The 17,069-nt window shown below is 32.5% G+C and overlaps 1 protein-coding gene across 3 annotated transcripts in view; it reads left to right on the top strand.

The window, feature by feature from the left end:
* CSMD3 (CUB and Sushi multiple domains 3) overlaps window positions 1-17,069 on the top strand; it is a 585,002-nt gene that overhangs the window by 433,789 nt on the left and 134,144 nt on the right. For all 3 annotated transcript variants that reach the window (XM_053983153.1, XM_053983147.1, XM_053983136.1), the window contains one exon: window positions 10,620-10,736. In XM_053983153.1, the coding sequence (XP_053839128.1) occupies window positions 10,620-10,736 (117 nt within the window). The remainder of the gene's footprint in view (window positions 1-10,619; window positions 10,737-17,069) is intronic.

Here is a 17,069-nt window from a genome sequence, read left to right as displayed (position 1 = left end):
CTGTAATTACCAGGATCCTCCTTCCCACCCTTTTTGTGAATGGGTGTCACATTTGCCAGCTTCCACTCCTCTGGACCTCACCAGTGAGCCAGGACTGTTGGTAAATGATGGAGAGTGGCTTCACAAGCTCATCTGCCAGCTCCCTCATCACCCTGGGATGGATCCCATCTGGGCCCATAGTTACAAATATCCAAGCAGCTCCGCAGTTCTCTGAGTGCTCCCTCCTGGATAACAGGGGGACCAGTCTGCTCCCTGACACCATCTACCAACCCAAGAGAACAGTTGTCCTGAGGACAAGCAGTCTTCCCACTAAAAACTGAGGCAAAGAAGGCATTAAGCACTTCCACCTTCTCATCTGCCATTACCAAGTTCCCTACCACATCCAGTAGAGAGCAAAGGTTTGTCTTACCCTTCCTTTTACTATTAAAATATTTGTAAAAACATTTTTTATTATCCTTTACAAAAGTTGCCAAATTAAGTTCAGACTGAGCTTTGGCCTCCCTATTTTTTTTTCCTACATACTTCCTGAGAAACCTGATCCTCCTTCCAAAGATGATACATCCTCTTTTTACTCCTAAGTTCCTTCCAACTTAGAGCCTCCTTAACCCTAAAATAGTGAAAGTCCTATTACCAAAACAGGATTCAGGAGCTGATATCACTTATGAGCTCTATAGTAATAAGTAGATTCCTTGTTTTGTGAAGTTTGAAATCAACTCATAAAGTTACTGAGTTCTGAGAAATCTCATAATTTAACTTTCATCCTAACATTTTTTACGTTTCTTCTGCTTAGAAGCAGTCATCATCCTCTTCATCACATAACAGAAATTATTCTTAAACCAAATAAGTAAAGAAATCTCATTTAGATATGAAGAGTGGACAGATGAACAAATAATAAGTAGGCTGTATGACCTTCAAAAATCAAAAAAACTTTCTCATTGGAAGGGATGATATTTCTTGTTAAGAGATCTGTAAATCCTTACACATTTTTGATTCATATTTTCTGATGCATCAATCTCTCAAATCTGCTATTGTAGCTAAAATGTGTTAAGCTTTGTTAATCTCTGATTTATTTTTACTTCTACACATCTGTCATATAATGCTCTTTTCCTCTTGCTATCTTAATATACTTGAGAGACTCTGAAATGGTCTTCCCCAGAAGACTGCCAATTTTCTTTTCTCTTCTTTTTTATTCATTTAGTATGTTGGCAGTTAGATTGTTTTAAAATTGTTGTTCATTTTCCCTCAGAAGTTCCTTAAATATCATGTCAAGTCTGCTGCAGGCAGTTGACTTGAAAAGCATGTTCAAACTCTTATTTAGTTACTTTCTTTCAGCTGTGGAAACTATAACACTGGTGTGCTCTTTCAAAGGAATGAAGCTGTGTTGAGGCATAGGCTGACTGCAGAGACCTATTCCACCTCCATTTATTATAAGCAGAGTGTGTTTCACTACAAAGATCTTTATTCTAGCTCAAAAGATGTTAGAAAATGTTTTCTCTTATTTGATGGCTCCATTCTCAGAGCCTGCTACTTTAATTCCATTTTATTGGCAAAAGAAAACAAAACATTAAGTGAAAGAACACAACATTATTAAGTAAGTGTTTATGCAGTGAGAGACTCCTGGAAAAATATCACACAGTATTCTACTGGTTTTATCAACTGGAGCAGTGAGAAACATGAACAAGAGGAGCTCCAGCTCCCATGGGAACAGCAAGACAGGGAGAACTCAGATCCCACCCCTTGTTCTAGAGGCAAGCAACATAACAAGAATTTTCATCATCTGTGCACAATTCCTTCATAACAAACATATTAATGCCTTAAACATCACTTGAGATTCTAGAAGAATATACCACACTGGAAATTAATGTAATCCACTGCTCCCTGTTGAAGAAAGCTTTATTTCAGGAAGCTATTTCTTGCAGTATTAGCAGAAAAATGAAGAATTAAGAATTATAATTGCCTGCAACTTAGCTATTTTAAATTCAAAATTTCCTATAATTTAAGATTAATTTTAATCTGGTTATTTTTTGTTTTATTTATTAGCTATTAATATATTAACAATACTTATTTGTTTACCTATTTGGTATCTGATAACGCTATGGAATATTTTGACATTTACATGCCACAGGCCTTGATAACAAATAATTCATGATGTGTAGCTCTACCCTGACATTTAAAAATTGAATCAGTATATAGAATTAGATTTTGGATTATAAAATTGGAAATCTGACTCTTCAAATCTCCTTTAATATTCTCTCTAGGGCTTTGACAATTGACATAGGAACACACAATTTTTCATTTATGCTTGTTCACTTTACTGCTCATCTAGAATGGACTTGAATTTAATCAGATAGGGCAGAAACAGAAATTAATTGCAGCTAATTGCATTTGTTCAGAAAAATATAGGAAAAATAAATAAAGAAGAAATAATTTTGCAAACTGATAATATTTTGGGTATATGAATTACAGCCAATATTATGAAAGAACTATCAGATGTGAATCCATTCTACAACATAAAAAAATGTAGGATTTTGACCTTCTACCACATCTCAATTTCTATTAAAAAAATAATTTCACACTTTTCTTACACTTGGCTAAAATGAGTAAATTTAGTAAATTAATTTTGAACAACACATGATTTCAGCACTCGAGAAAACTATATAGAATTTTTGAAAACTCCGTGCACCACAGTTCCTTAAGAAAAAGCTGAATAGAACTGATATTTATAATTAATCATTAAACTGAGAGCAAACATTGTTTCTAAAGTTAGGATTCCCCTGGATATAGAAGTGTATCTCATAATCAGCTGTATAAAATCTGCTTTTTGTATCTTCAGAAAACCCTCTAGTTTTTTTAAAAAGATTTCAAGAAACAGAATGTACAAAGTTATTTGGCTTATTTGGCTTTGGTGGTAAAATTGATGAACTGTTAAATAAATTTACAGAGGAATAATTTGATAGTGTGTTTAATTGCATTTTATGTATTTATATAAACTTTATGTATTAACATCAAAAGCACTGCTAAATTTTCTGTTGCTTCTCTTTATTTAAAAGGAAGTGTCACTTTCCTCTTGAAATGTACTTCTTAAAATGTATCTAATTGTGTTTCTCTGCTAATTATCTGCTATACAGATTCTAATCTCTTTGATTTTCTTCTTACAAGACATATTTTACTGATTATACATCTTTTAGAAAACTTCGAATATAGGTGTAGGTTCTCGGGAATTTTTTTTTTTTTAGGAATTGCCATTAGGTGTTCTCCCATTTTGTACTTTTTTTATTCATAATCTTTTTTCTTTATGAGTTCCCCTTCTAGAAAATATTAAATAACCCATCATGCTATAGCAGTTGATTTGTGTGTTTAGCACTGCCAGCACCAAAAATGTCAAACAAACTTTCTTGTCATCTTAGAATCAATTAATATGGATAGATCCATAACCAATTATAATAAATACTGTCTCTTGTCTACTTTGATATCCTTAACCTATTGTGACAGATATTTATATCTCTCTTTCTTCCAGGAATCACACAAAAATTTAATAACTTCTCAAAAGTATTTATGAGAATATCTAAGATTATTTTATTATACTAGAATTGCTGGCAATTATTTCTCTAATATTTATCTCAGTCTACCACATCTTCAAAAAGTGACCAGACAGCTCATGTTCTCATTCTTCTCTTTTGGAGACTAAACCCCCTCCTAGTATTTCAAAACTTTGTGCTAATATGAAAATAGAATTTTTTTTTTTTTGTTTTAAATGGCAAAAATTTGATGTGATGTTCTTACTGAAACTTCACTGCTCTTAAATGGAACAAAACTGTTATCTTCTATGTCTACATTAAAACCTACCGTAGATACATCTTTCTCTACAGCAATGTTTCATTGAAACATTCAAAATCTATCATTTAAGTTTTTCTGCAGCAGTTGTTAGCTGCATTTGATCTTGCATTTCTACAGTTGCTAATACTTTTTTTTAAGTTGCGACTTAGAATTTCTCTGTTTGGGGGGGGGGGGGTTGGTTTGGGTTTGGTTTTTCTTTTTCATTATTGTTTTGTTTTGGGGGTTTTGTTTGTTTGCTTTTAAATAATGCCATTATTTCCTCATTTTCTGTTAATGATTCAGGGCCTGCTTTAGTAAATTTCTAAATTGCCAGCTTCTGCTGGACTGTTTTGACTAATTGCATTCAAATACTTTTATATATATTAGCCTTAGTTTCTCTCTCATTTTTTACATCAGTTTTGATTGCATAGTTAAATTCTCTTGTGAAGACTGAAGAGACTACAGTATGGAAATCTATATTCTTCATTATATATTTTCTTTCATGCTGCTTTACAGCATTATGATGTTGCACTGTCTCTCTTCTCTTTTTGGTGTCTTTTTATTTCTAATGTATTTCTGCTTTTCCAAGTAGCAATTAAAACATATATTTCTGTATCAGATTGTCTTTTACATATTCATTGTATTATCAAAGCAGCTTTAGGTTCTTCACATTTACAGACTGATATTCACAATAAATATATCTGTAATTTAGAACTTTAGAATAAATGTCTACCATTTTGATATGTTACAATGTCCTTTGTATTAAAATTATTTTATAAGGTGATATATCAGTCACTGTATTAGTTTTCTTTTTACTTATAAACTCTACAAGAAATCAATGCCACTGAAAATCTCATAATTGGACTACAAAGGATAAATAGAATGATATTGTATTACATAAGACCAGGGAAAAAAGCATCCAATGATTTAATATATGTGAAAGTTTGGGCTAGTATACAGTTCATTTTCTTCACAGTAGCTAGTAGGAACTGGATTTTTGGTGGTTTGATAATACCAGGGGGTTTTCATTACTGCTGAGCGGTGTTTACACAGAGTCAAAGCCTTTGATGCTCCTCATACCATCCCACCAGTGAACAGCCTGGAGAGGCACAGGAAGCTGGGAGGGAGCACAGCTGGGACAGCTGATCCCAAATGACCAAAGGGACGTTCAGTACCTTATGGCATCACGTTCAGCAGTAATATAGGGGGAAGGCTGGCCTGGGGCCACTGATGAGTAACTAGCAATAAAGAAAAAAATAAAAAAAAAATAGATTGCTTGATGGTGAGCAAATATTTTCATTGGCATTACTTGTCTTTCATGGGTTACAGTCCTCTTTTATTTTCCTTTTCTTTACTATTTCCACTTTTACTCTTTCAATTCTCTCACTCCCCTGCAAGGGGAGATTAGCAAGCAGGACTGTGTGGTATTTAGTTTACAGCTGGGGCTAAACCACAATAATATATTAAATTTTATAAGCATAAATCATGTTACTAAATAATTTTTTTCTGAACCTACTTATTTAGATGAATTGAATACTAGGTATCTTAGACAGGATTTTGATACAGTGATGCATTAAATAAAAAGTCAATATCCTATTACCAGTTCTTCGCAGTATTTTTTGCCTCCTTTTCCAGACTGCATGCACAGTTCTTATTTTTTGAATTGTATTTGTAGCTATGTAATAAAATTTATCTTCATGGCATAAAGCCATATTGTGCCATTCATTTTTAAGTAGTGTTCCCCATTGATTCCATTGAGAACGGCTGCTTAAAAATGGATGGCGCAACATGGCACTTAAATCTGCAAATACAATTAAATTATATTGGATCTTAGCTGTAGGAGCTAGAAAGTAGGTAATCTGAAAGCAAGAGTAGGAATTAAAAACTTCAAGCTGCATAAAAAAAAAAAAACTTGACAGCAAAAATATTAATTTTTAAAGAAAATTAAGAGATTTGAAATTTATTCTCATGCTTAGGTAGTCCATTCTTAACTTTTTTCTTACTAAACATTCACCTTGTGCATTATTTCTTTTGGTTAAACTGCAAGGCCTGATGAAAAACATATGACCAATAAGCACATGACTGGGGCTTTTAATACTGTATTGTTTAGTTGGAGGCACAGAAAATTTGACTTTATAGCAGTAGTTAGGCATAGATTATAAGAACCTATTGTTCTGCTGGGTGATTTTCCCTCTGTGGTTTTCAACTATATTTCTTTTACAACTACTGAAATTTGAGAAAAGATGTCACTCTGATGGTAATGCAGTTTATATTGCATTCTCTGTTTACTAATACACTGCCATAATTAGATAGAATGTAGTTCTTTGAGAAAGGTGAATGAATGCTAATGATCAAGGTGGGTAATCTTCCAGATAAAATGTTTGCCAATTTACATACAGAATGGGTGATACTCTTATTTTTTGATAGAGTTTGTCAAGGGCTACAGGGAACGCTATTTTACAAGGCAAGATACCATCAGGTTCAGCACACACAGGAATTTTTGCCATTAATGCTAAAAATGTTTCAAGGAAATAGTGAGCAATGCATCAACACACTCATCTTTATCACATTCTTACCATAATCAAGTCCCTTGCTCTCCCACTGGTGCTCCATTGCTGACCCTGGAAAGCAGGACAAGGGCAGCATACTGCCTAACATTTTGGTGAATAAACTAGAATAAGCTAGATCATAAATAACTACATAAGGGAATACAGTGTTTCAGAGTCTAAGCAAACATTATTAAAAAATAATGAAATACTACTGGAGAATTACATTAGAAAATATCAGTTGCCTCAAAAAAAACCTCTGGAAGGTTTTTTTTTTGTTTTTCTGGTTGTATGGTTGGTTTATTTTATTCTGCAAGATGTTTTACATTCCCAGGGGAATGGTTCTCAGCATTTGTTGCATTTTTTGTCTGTTTTAAAAATTTATATTTGTGAGTGTGATGGGTTTGCTAGATTTTTATTATAGGTAGATAGAGCATAATAATTAGACTTTAAATTAGATTTTCACAACTTATAAGTATTTGACTTTCTATTAATAAGGAAACTAAATAAATCCTTGCACTATAAAACTGAAACAAAGGCAATGAGACCTACAATGAGACAATGAATTAAGCTTAAGTGAAAGTCAATGGATAACATGGTAGTAGTGGAACTTTTACATCTATCCAAACAACTTGATGCTAGCTGTTTTCTGGAGGCAAAAATATATGTTTCCACCAAGTTAATGTTTTCAATTCACTTTGATGAATTGATCTTTGATTTCTGAGCATTAATGTTTAGTGTTGGTCAAGATAAAATATCTTCTTCTTGAAACTTTTTTCATTTTAAATTAAACATTTCCCAAAATGCAAGGAAGAAAATACAGTCAGTGAGCTCTCCAAGTTTACTAAAATACCAAGCAAACCTCTTCCTCCTCCCTGACACATTCAGAAATGTCTTGGAGGACTGTCTGGTTACTATAAGAGTTAAATTATTGACTACCTGATGATTTACAAAATTTAACATTTTCTCAGCTTGTAAAGATCAACTAGATGCTTATGTCTTGAACCAGCTTCCCTTTATACTAGTTGTTTTTGAGACCCAGGAACGTGAATTCTTGTGAAGACAAGAGAGTCATTACAGAAGCAGTTGGTAAATAAGGGACATAATAAGGGGAAAAGTAAATTCAGAAAAGGCTGAGTGAAAAAAATCCAGAATGAGAAGACCAAGGAAAGAAATACTTAACATAGGTATTAAGTTCTTACTGCTGATTGTATGTTGCATATGCCAGAGTGACACATAGATCATGTCTAACTCCAATCTGTACTGAGCACATTGTAGCAAAGGCTGCAGACAACTCTTGTTTAAAGACCTTGTACATAAAGATCCTCACTGGAAATCCTGCTTCAGACTCATACTGTGTCTCTTCTCCCTTGTGTGAACAGATATATGCCAGCTGCTCTTGTATGAACATATGTATCTCTGTTATAAATCCAATGCAGATATATGTTACTTTCATGGGATTCAGTATGTGGGAAGAATGTTTAGATGTTTCAGACAAAGCGTCATATAAATATTTTAATTATCAGCTGTAAAAGATAATGGTATTTTCTTCTCCCTTTTGAGAGCTGGAAATTATTTTAACCATAATTCAGTATTAATGAGAACTCTCAGATTTTTGAAGGTGCTAGACATTTTTTTTCTTAATTTGCAAAAATTGTTTGGTTTAATGACTTTTAGAGATCTATAAGCATTTTTCAATTAAATTATTTTGTGACTTTTTTTTTATCTGCAGTCATAATACTACCTTGCAAGTGTCATGACATATTTTGTCTAGATCTGTATGTACGTAAATGTATTTTGCTCTGGTTTAAGCATACTAGTGTAAGAACCCTTTTTACAATTAAGATAATGCCTTTACTAATTGCATAACCTGTAAGAATGGAAAAGAAACAGGGTACATAAAAATCTTTATTTTTCTTTATAAGTAAAGGTACACTATATGCTGAGGACTATAGCTCTTAATTTTATTTTAAGTACTGCTTTTGTGTACAAAGACTTCAAGTTTCATTAAGGGTGGAATTATGTTCTTTTTTGTGTCAATGCCATTGACTTTAGTGGAATTGTAGTTTTACCCTAAATTTGCACATTATTTATATCTGCTGATTAGGAAGGTGCAATAATGATGTGAGTTCTAGAGTGAAACAGTGGTATTGGTGATTGTAGCTTAATTGTTCAACTCACAAATAGTAAAGAGGGAAATGGAGTTAGGGATGATTTTTTTTGACAATCTTATTTCTCTTATTTTAATGCTTTTGTTGCTTATATTCTTCCATATTCACTTCTGTTTAATCCAAAATCTGGAATAGAAAATCTTGAGTACTTACAAGCTGGTAAACAGATCTGTTTTTATCACAAATATTTGCCACATTTAAATAGTGAAGGTTTTTTTACTTCGTGTTTTTCCAGTGGCAAATAAGTCTCTGCAAATGAGGCTCGGCCAAGACTGTCACTGTTTCTTGGAAAAAGTCCCAGTAGTTCTATTATCTAAATATGTTTTCACAAGAGATCATGAATTTCTAATATTTCACATGGTAGTGGATTGAGGGAAGGCACTGAGATTATTCTTTTAGCTACAGAGGGCAATATTCTGTGTACAAGTGGAAGTCACTACTTGCTCCATGTGTCAGGGCGTGTGCGCATCCGCTCGCTGTACTGCACCTCACCAAGCCCTCATCCTGAACTGGGTCCTGATGGATTTGCTTAGCTCCAGTATATCTGGAGCATGTGTGTGCATGTGCCACATCGGCCACATGCATACACGTGCACAAGCAAAAATCAAGACCCTTCTATTGACATATTTCAAATACTGTGACTTTCACAACGACCCATTAAATAATTTCCAAATTGTGTATGCAAACAGCAGCAATAGGTGCCATCTGCTCCTGTATCAGGTACACAGCCTACCAAACTCTGAAGTTACACCATACTGAAAGGAATCCATGCTAATGCAAATGGCATAAACCTGTTCTCAAAGTGTTGGGGCCGTAACTTGCTATATTTTAAATATGTGTTCTTTTCATTATATACTCCACCAAACATTTTGTGTGAATTAACTAAAAATAGTGTTAAAATATGTAATTTGTAGCTACACTAATAAATATCTTGAATTTAGTATGACAAGTACTGAGATAAAGTCTTCTGGAATAGTAGTAAGAAAATCATCTTTTTCTTATTTAAAATAATTCATGAAGTATTAATGTTTTGAGAGAATACTACAAAAAAAACACCCAAATGTGTTTAGCAAATGAAACATTGAGTACTACTTCATTTATAAATTCATGTCTTAACAGGAAATAGATTTGTTAAATAGGTAAGTTAACACTAAACTCATTAAAAATGTTTTACAGCCTAAAAGAGAAAAATTATTCTAAATAGATGCCATAGTCTTGAAAAGAGATTAGGGTTAAATCTAAATTAAAGCCCTAAATTACAAAGTCTCTGTGACAAGCAGATAATAGACATAGGAAACCACTAACATTGAATAATGTTTCACATATATGCGCTTGTACATCTGATGAAAAAAAAAGAAATAACACTGTTTATTGCTTGACATTTTTGAATAATGCCAAATAATAAGTTTTATTATAAACCTTAAGAAAATACATTGTTGTGGTAAAAAGCATTTGTATCTATCTTCTATTTGATCAAGTATTATGGCTGTGGTAGCATAAACATGATATTTCTGTGATAAAGAAAAGTATGTGCTCATAACTTATTATATATGAAGTTATAAATAATTGAGATATAAGTGGTACATCATGTTCAGTCAAGAAAACCTGACTTTCTTATATCAGTAGTTGTAGACATTATTTTGCATGATGAGTGTATTGGCATGAGTAAGAATTTACTAGTGTGCAGAAGGGCTGTATAATCTATGCTCTTAACATAGTATATAGCATCATAGGAATGAATAATAGTTTTGTATGCTGTAAATAATAGCATACTGCATGCAAACCACATCATTACTTTTATTAAGATGGTTTATAAATTTTAAAGAAAAAATAATTGATCTGGAAAACTGCAGAGTGCCATCAATTCTCATTTGATATATGAGAATATTGCACATACTCGGTATGTCACAGGATGTACAAATTCAATCCAGTGTAGAAGTGTAATAAAATTTCCTGTAATATCATATACCAACATACAACAAATGCACCTGCCTGGGGACTCTGCATTGCTCTGCTTTGTAACACAATTTAAACTGATTTTTTAATGATATTACATTTTTTAAAACCAATTATCTTCACTTTCTAGCACCCTGTGGAAGCCGATCAACAGGCTCTGAAGGGACTGTATTATCACCAAACTATCCTAAGAATTATAGTGTTGGTCACAACTGTATTTACTCTATCACTGTTCCTAAGGAATTTGGTAAGTAGATCTGGTCTCATTCATATCTTTTTATTGCTTGGATATATTTAACAATTCTGGATGATTTGTATGATTGCTTTTACATAAAATTATTAATGTGGATAAGCTGTTTTAAGCTGATACTTCTTTTAACACTTTTATCATTTTATAGTGTATTGTTTTCTCAAAACACTTATGTTTGCTTTTATCTTTTGAAATTAGTGTTCAGCATTTTTGTCTCACTGTGATAACCAGCATGTAACTTAGAATACTACTGTGCTGCTAACCAAATATATTAGTGGTACCACTTCAGGTTTCTTTTGACCCAGGGTCATGTGCCTATGCTCTAGAAAGTGAAGCATAGCTCCAATAAGTCAATGTAAGAAGGGGAAGCAATGTTTATCTTAAATATTTGGTAGTGTTGCTCTTTTACCCCTTGGCTTCGCTGCATCATGAGGCAATGTCATAGTCTTTATTGACAAATGAAATTAAAGCAGGAGGTGTCTACTTGGGTTTTGTAGATTCTCTGATCCTCCATCAAAACTCCACTTCCATTATAACATTTTTTCTGTTGATTAGACAAATATTTTAATGGTGTCTTGTGTCCCATACAAAGATAGTTTTACCTCCCTGGATTTATGAATTATTCTATCTCACTTTATTATTAAATGTCTGTGATAACAGCTGATGGGTTTTTTGTTCACTTTGACTTCTTGGTGAGCAGTATGCCACATATTGAATATCATTTAAGCTTTAAATATCTATGCTGTTGATTTATGCTTGGATAAGCAGGACTTCATTATGACCCCCAGCTCACATTTCAGTTTGTCAAATAACAGGTGCCTGGGGATGGGGGTGGGTATTTCTTAACCTTCCTTCATGTTGATTCTGCAAATATCTTAGCCAAATTAAAGACAGTGCTTCAGCTGCTTTGTGTCCATCTGCCATACTCCTGATATCTGAACTCCCTTAATATCCAATTAGCTTGTTCTTGAGTATAGTGTAGAGGTGCATAGACTACTACAAAATAAATAGGTTTTTAAAAGTATTGTCTCCTAAGTCATGCCAATTTCTCATTATTCCAAAAGTATTAAGAAAAAAATAAACAGATGTGCATAATTCTTGATTTATTTCTAGCTATTATAAGCATGGATGTTTGATACAGTGGTTTTTAGATAAGCTGTAAAGTTTATATCCTCCCATTTTCATCAAATCTAAAGTTACTAATTTAATATGATTATAGTGGTACTTCTTAGTTTATGAAACAGATGTCAACATCTAAATCCTTAAAATTATTACAATAAAGGATTCAAAATGTGTAGTTTTGTGATTTCCAGAAATAGAGCCAGATTTCCCAAAACAGCACATGGAAATGGGGAAAAATCCCACTGCTCTGCATAGTTATTTGGAATAATTTGAGAAATACTGGTTTTCTTACACACATTATTCCTTAAAAACAGTATTAAGGAATTGTGTTTAACTGTTTCACAGTGATTAGACAAAAAAATCGCTGATGCAAAAATAAAAAGGTTTAAATATGCTTAACCTTAGCATACAAGGATTCATTGACATATTCTGGAATATAAATATTATAGAATACCTAAACTTTTTGTCTGTCCTACCTTTGGATAAACCTTTACTTTTTTCTTGTATTTAAATAGTGTATTTTGACAATTAGTTCAGGTACTTGTAGGATATATCATGGATGATATTTGATCCACTTTTGTGAATGCAGAAAACGAAGATGTGTTGAAAGAGAAATTAGGATGACACTCAAAATTAGGATGACATCACACACTGAAACAAGTGCCAAAACAGATATTTACGTTTTCGTTGTTTTTTCTAGTGATACTCATACAGTAATAGGAAACAGAATTCCTTGCATCCAGAAGCTCACATTTTAAAATCTGAGTCTTTGTTTAAATTGTACACTGGTGTGCAATTTTTTTTTGTAAGTTATTAATATAGATTTTATTTCCTGACTTGGGCTCTTTCTGTAATCTATCTTTACTAACATTATTCCAGTAAAAACCATTAAGAAAGGTAAAGTAATTTTGACAATTGGTTTAATTGAAGTTTTTTACATTTGATGTAATTATTTTACTCAGTCTGAAATTTTACAGTAATTAATCTTTTTTATCCAATAGCTTTTACCTCTCACTCATCAAAATTTATTTAAGTACACTTTCAGAGAAGAATAGCCATAAAATTGCAATGCTGTGGTCTTTCAGATCAATTTTAGTAAGTAGAATCTTTGTTCATGCAACCCTGTTGTTTTGAGTCCTGATTGAAGATATTATATTAAGAGTCTTTACTTGCAATTCTTGTTATGTAGGGATCACTCACTGACAATTAGTCACAGAAAATCTGGCCTTTGTGGAAAAAGACACCAGATTTCATATTTAATTCACTTGGTAATATGCACCACATCATGTAGGTTTGACAGAGATTACTCACAACAAAAATGAGTCAAAATAACCTTTTTGAGAATGAAGAGGTGTGGGAAACCAGGAAAATTATGATACTAATTTGATTTTCCTAAAGAAAACAGCAACAAATCTGTCATCTTCTCTGTGGCTCCAACTTTCATTTTGAAATAAAGCAATCCAATATTTGCTGAATGGAAGCTCTTCAAGAACTGTTTTTGGAAACTAATAAAGTATATGAGAACTTAAAGAACAGTTAGAGAAAAAAAATGGTGAAAAGCTGGTCAATAGAGACAAAACCCACTAAAAATGTAATATCATATTCAGTGTGTAGAAGGGAACTCATTGGCCTGGATTAGTTTTTGATGGACTGAAAAGAAAACCTATTTCATCTGCAGCTTCTCAAGTTCTCAAGTCAAAAATTCTGTGGAAAAGTAATTTCAATGTGGACTTTTTCCCAGTGTTTCATTATTCTGTCATGCAGAATCACAGCTGCAATATTTCATACCATGACAGGTTTAAGCTACAAGATAAATGATCACAAAAGCACACAGTGTGCCACAGGCAAAATCTTCTGTAAACATGGAAGACTCAGCTTCTTTGACACTCTCCCACTGACATTTTAAAGTGGTGTAATGACTATTAATTGTTCAATCCTGGAATACATCTTTGGTCGCAATTAAAATGCAGATGTTTGAGACTTTTTTTCTTTTCCCTGATGGACATGGCCTAATTTGTATGCTCTGCTCTGTATTATACTTATTTTTAAATTAATATTTTTAACAGTAAACTAGATTTGATATCAGCTGGCCTCAGCAAATGGCTTTCCTTTTTGTTCGAGCAAAAAGATAGATTGAACATACACGGTAAGGTATTTAAGTGTGGCTTTGAGCTATACTATCAGAAAATAAATATATTTTCTCAGTTGCCATCAAAAATAATGAAATTTAAAACAGAACTCTCTTTTCCTACCTAGAAGCTAAAACATTAATTGGGAAAAGGTCTCGTTTCCATGGAAACATTCACTTTACATCTACAGAAAAATATAATATTTTAAAAATTGCAAGAATTTTATTGATAAGAATGATATTTCAGGACAAGACTTAGAATTATGACAATGAAGGTAGATCTAGTATGCTTACTGTAAACAGGGAAATTTGATTCCACTATTCTCTTCAATTCCCAAATAACTGGCTTATATTCACACATTTATGCCATTTTCAGCTTTTGCTTATGTCTTGAATTTCTAGGAGATAGACCTGAGTAATTCCATATTAGCAGCAAAGGAAAGAAAGAAGTAGAACTGAACAGCTGATCTTTGGGATTATTGTTAATTATTATTATTATTAATAATATCCTTGAATGAATTTTTTTTTTACCAATTACTGGAAGGTAAACCTACAGATTTTATTCTGCCACTGAAAATACACACTGAGCAAACAATGGTGTTATCATATGTCGCCCTGCAACAATCATATGTTTTCTGTTAGACAGCTCACTGCATCTACAATTGTTAGACACCTTAACAGTCGTGTCACAGTAAAGTTATTTCAGTACTGTTTAACTTGATTACAAACTCAGTTTACATTTGGAGAGAAAAAGATAGGCAAGGACAGATCATAAGGAGCAGAATGTGCCAAATGGCAACCTCACATCAAGAGGGAATGAGAACCAAAATTGTATTTATGATACTACTTAGCTGAATTACAGTAAAACATCTCTTTTAATAACTTGAATCCATCATCACTGCTGTGTACATCTTAATATAATTTAAGAAGTGTAACAGATGCACATGGACTGACATTTTAAAAATCTGGAGGATTTAACTCTCCATCTTAAGTAAAAACGGATGGAAATGTCTGGCTAAATAGCTAGCGTCAATATTTTTAAGCATAAACGAAACAATTATTGAATTAAGCAATACTTTGCTGAAAGGGAGATAGAAATAAAAGAATATTATCTAAAATATCAAAATGCCACCATAGGCAGGAATCTGATTCTGCTCCTACCCTCTTTCTGTGCAAGCAACCATTTCAAAGTCTGTGAGACTGCACTGTTCAAACAATGATTACTTGTCAACAAGATGGAGCAAAGCCACAAAGACTGCCCCAAATGCTTGAGTGTCCAACTGTATAAAGGTTCAAGACACTAATTTCAGAAGGAAGAGACAGTGATCCACCTTGTACACTGTATTTTATAAAAATTCAGTTCACCTTTCCTTCCCAAAAAGAAAATCACTTCAAATTAAAATGATTTCCAAGAAAAGGGACCTTTTATTTATTTATTTACCTTTTTTAATGTAACCATAAAACTATTTTTAAAGAAAAAAAAAAAATCAATATTATTGTATTTGTTCACAAAATTTTTGCATAAAAACAAACAAAAAAACTGACTATCACAGGGCACTTCATATGAAAACTAAAAATATTTTAAAGACACATATCACTTAATCCAGAAATTTAACAAAATGCAATTTAGTTGAATAATTCAGTTTTCTGGTTTGTTTTCTCAGCTTTCTAAAGTATAGAGTGAACACCATGGAATACTGAGAATGTACATACAAATATTTATTGTGAACAATTGGAAGAAGTACCTACTGTATAATACCAATAGTTGATAGAAAACTCATACCTCCTTTTTTCTTGATATTCTTTTAACTCTGTTCCCATGTTGTCATTTTTGTTAACACCATTCTGTTACTGCAATATTTTCAAAGGATCTTGTGTTGGTTAGATTAGAATGATTCAAGAATTAGTAAATTCTTGAAACTAAGCTTCAAGAGCTCAGCATTAAAAAAAATTATGGCAGTCCTTTTCTTCAATTTTCTCCAGTCAGCTAATTAAACTTCATTCAAAAGTATATAAGTAGGAGTTTCATCTGTGATAGACTTTAGAAACCCTGTCCAGAACAGAGAGATTGTTGTACAACGGATATCAGGCAAACACAGAAGTACCTTTCATGCCAGAGATAATAAGCTTAATAAAGGTAATATTTATATGTAATATTTAATTACAATTGCTGAAGTAATTCTTTTAAATGAATGAATGAAAATGAGTGTTCCAGTATGGAAACATTCACAACATTGGTGTAAATACTGTTTTATATTAATTTAGCTCATTGCAAGAATATTGTTTGAATTTGAAAATTCTCTGAGTGGACTTAACATGATAGATTCTTTTCATTTGACTCTTTTTCAAATTTAATTTTGAGAGTTAATGAGCACTGAGGAGGGTTAAGTCAGGTTACTTAGGGCCAGAAAAAGATGTAGATTGTGTTCACTGTTCTTGAAATGCACCTTCCTACCACAATAGAAATTGAATATTCTCAATGTTCATTCAATGTGCATTGACTATGATTTTTTTTACACTATAATTTTGATTAAATATGATAAACGAACAATTTTTCTGAAATTTACAATGCATAAAAATAACCATACAAAGACATGGTTCATTTCTTCCTTAAAGATTGTATAGCTATATAATGAATACAATAAAAATTGGTAGAATCTGAGTAATTGTATTCTGCGTAATTTAGCAAGAAAAGAATGTACTGGTGTTGAGCCAGAAATAAAAAGCTTAGAGGTCTATCTTTTATATACTAAATGGACATGAAAATCTTAGTGAAAAAAAAGTCTTCATCCATAAATGTAAATTCTGGACTTTTGGAATTAGATACAGTGACAGGATTTGTGTTTTAATCTGCATAGCCCAAGTGGGGATGATCTAAATCTGTGAATGTCTTTAAGTGCTGCCCTTAAACATGGCAGATTTATGTGTACGTTAATTTTAGGTCTGAATGCAAAGCAGATAGGTGTGTATACATGTAATTTAATCTTATGCAGGAATACTTTTCCTCTTCTTTTAGTTATACACTTAATTAAATAGGTACCTAATCTAAGCCATTCAGATCCTTTCTCTAATCAACAAAT

Source organism: Vidua macroura, chromosome 1, assembly GCF_024509145.1.
Source record: "Vidua macroura isolate BioBank_ID:100142 chromosome 1, ASM2450914v1, whole genome shotgun sequence".
Taxonomy (NCBI): Eukaryota; Metazoa; Chordata; class Aves; order Passeriformes; family Viduidae; genus Vidua; species Vidua macroura.
This window is presented reverse-complemented; position numbering and strand designations above follow the sequence as displayed.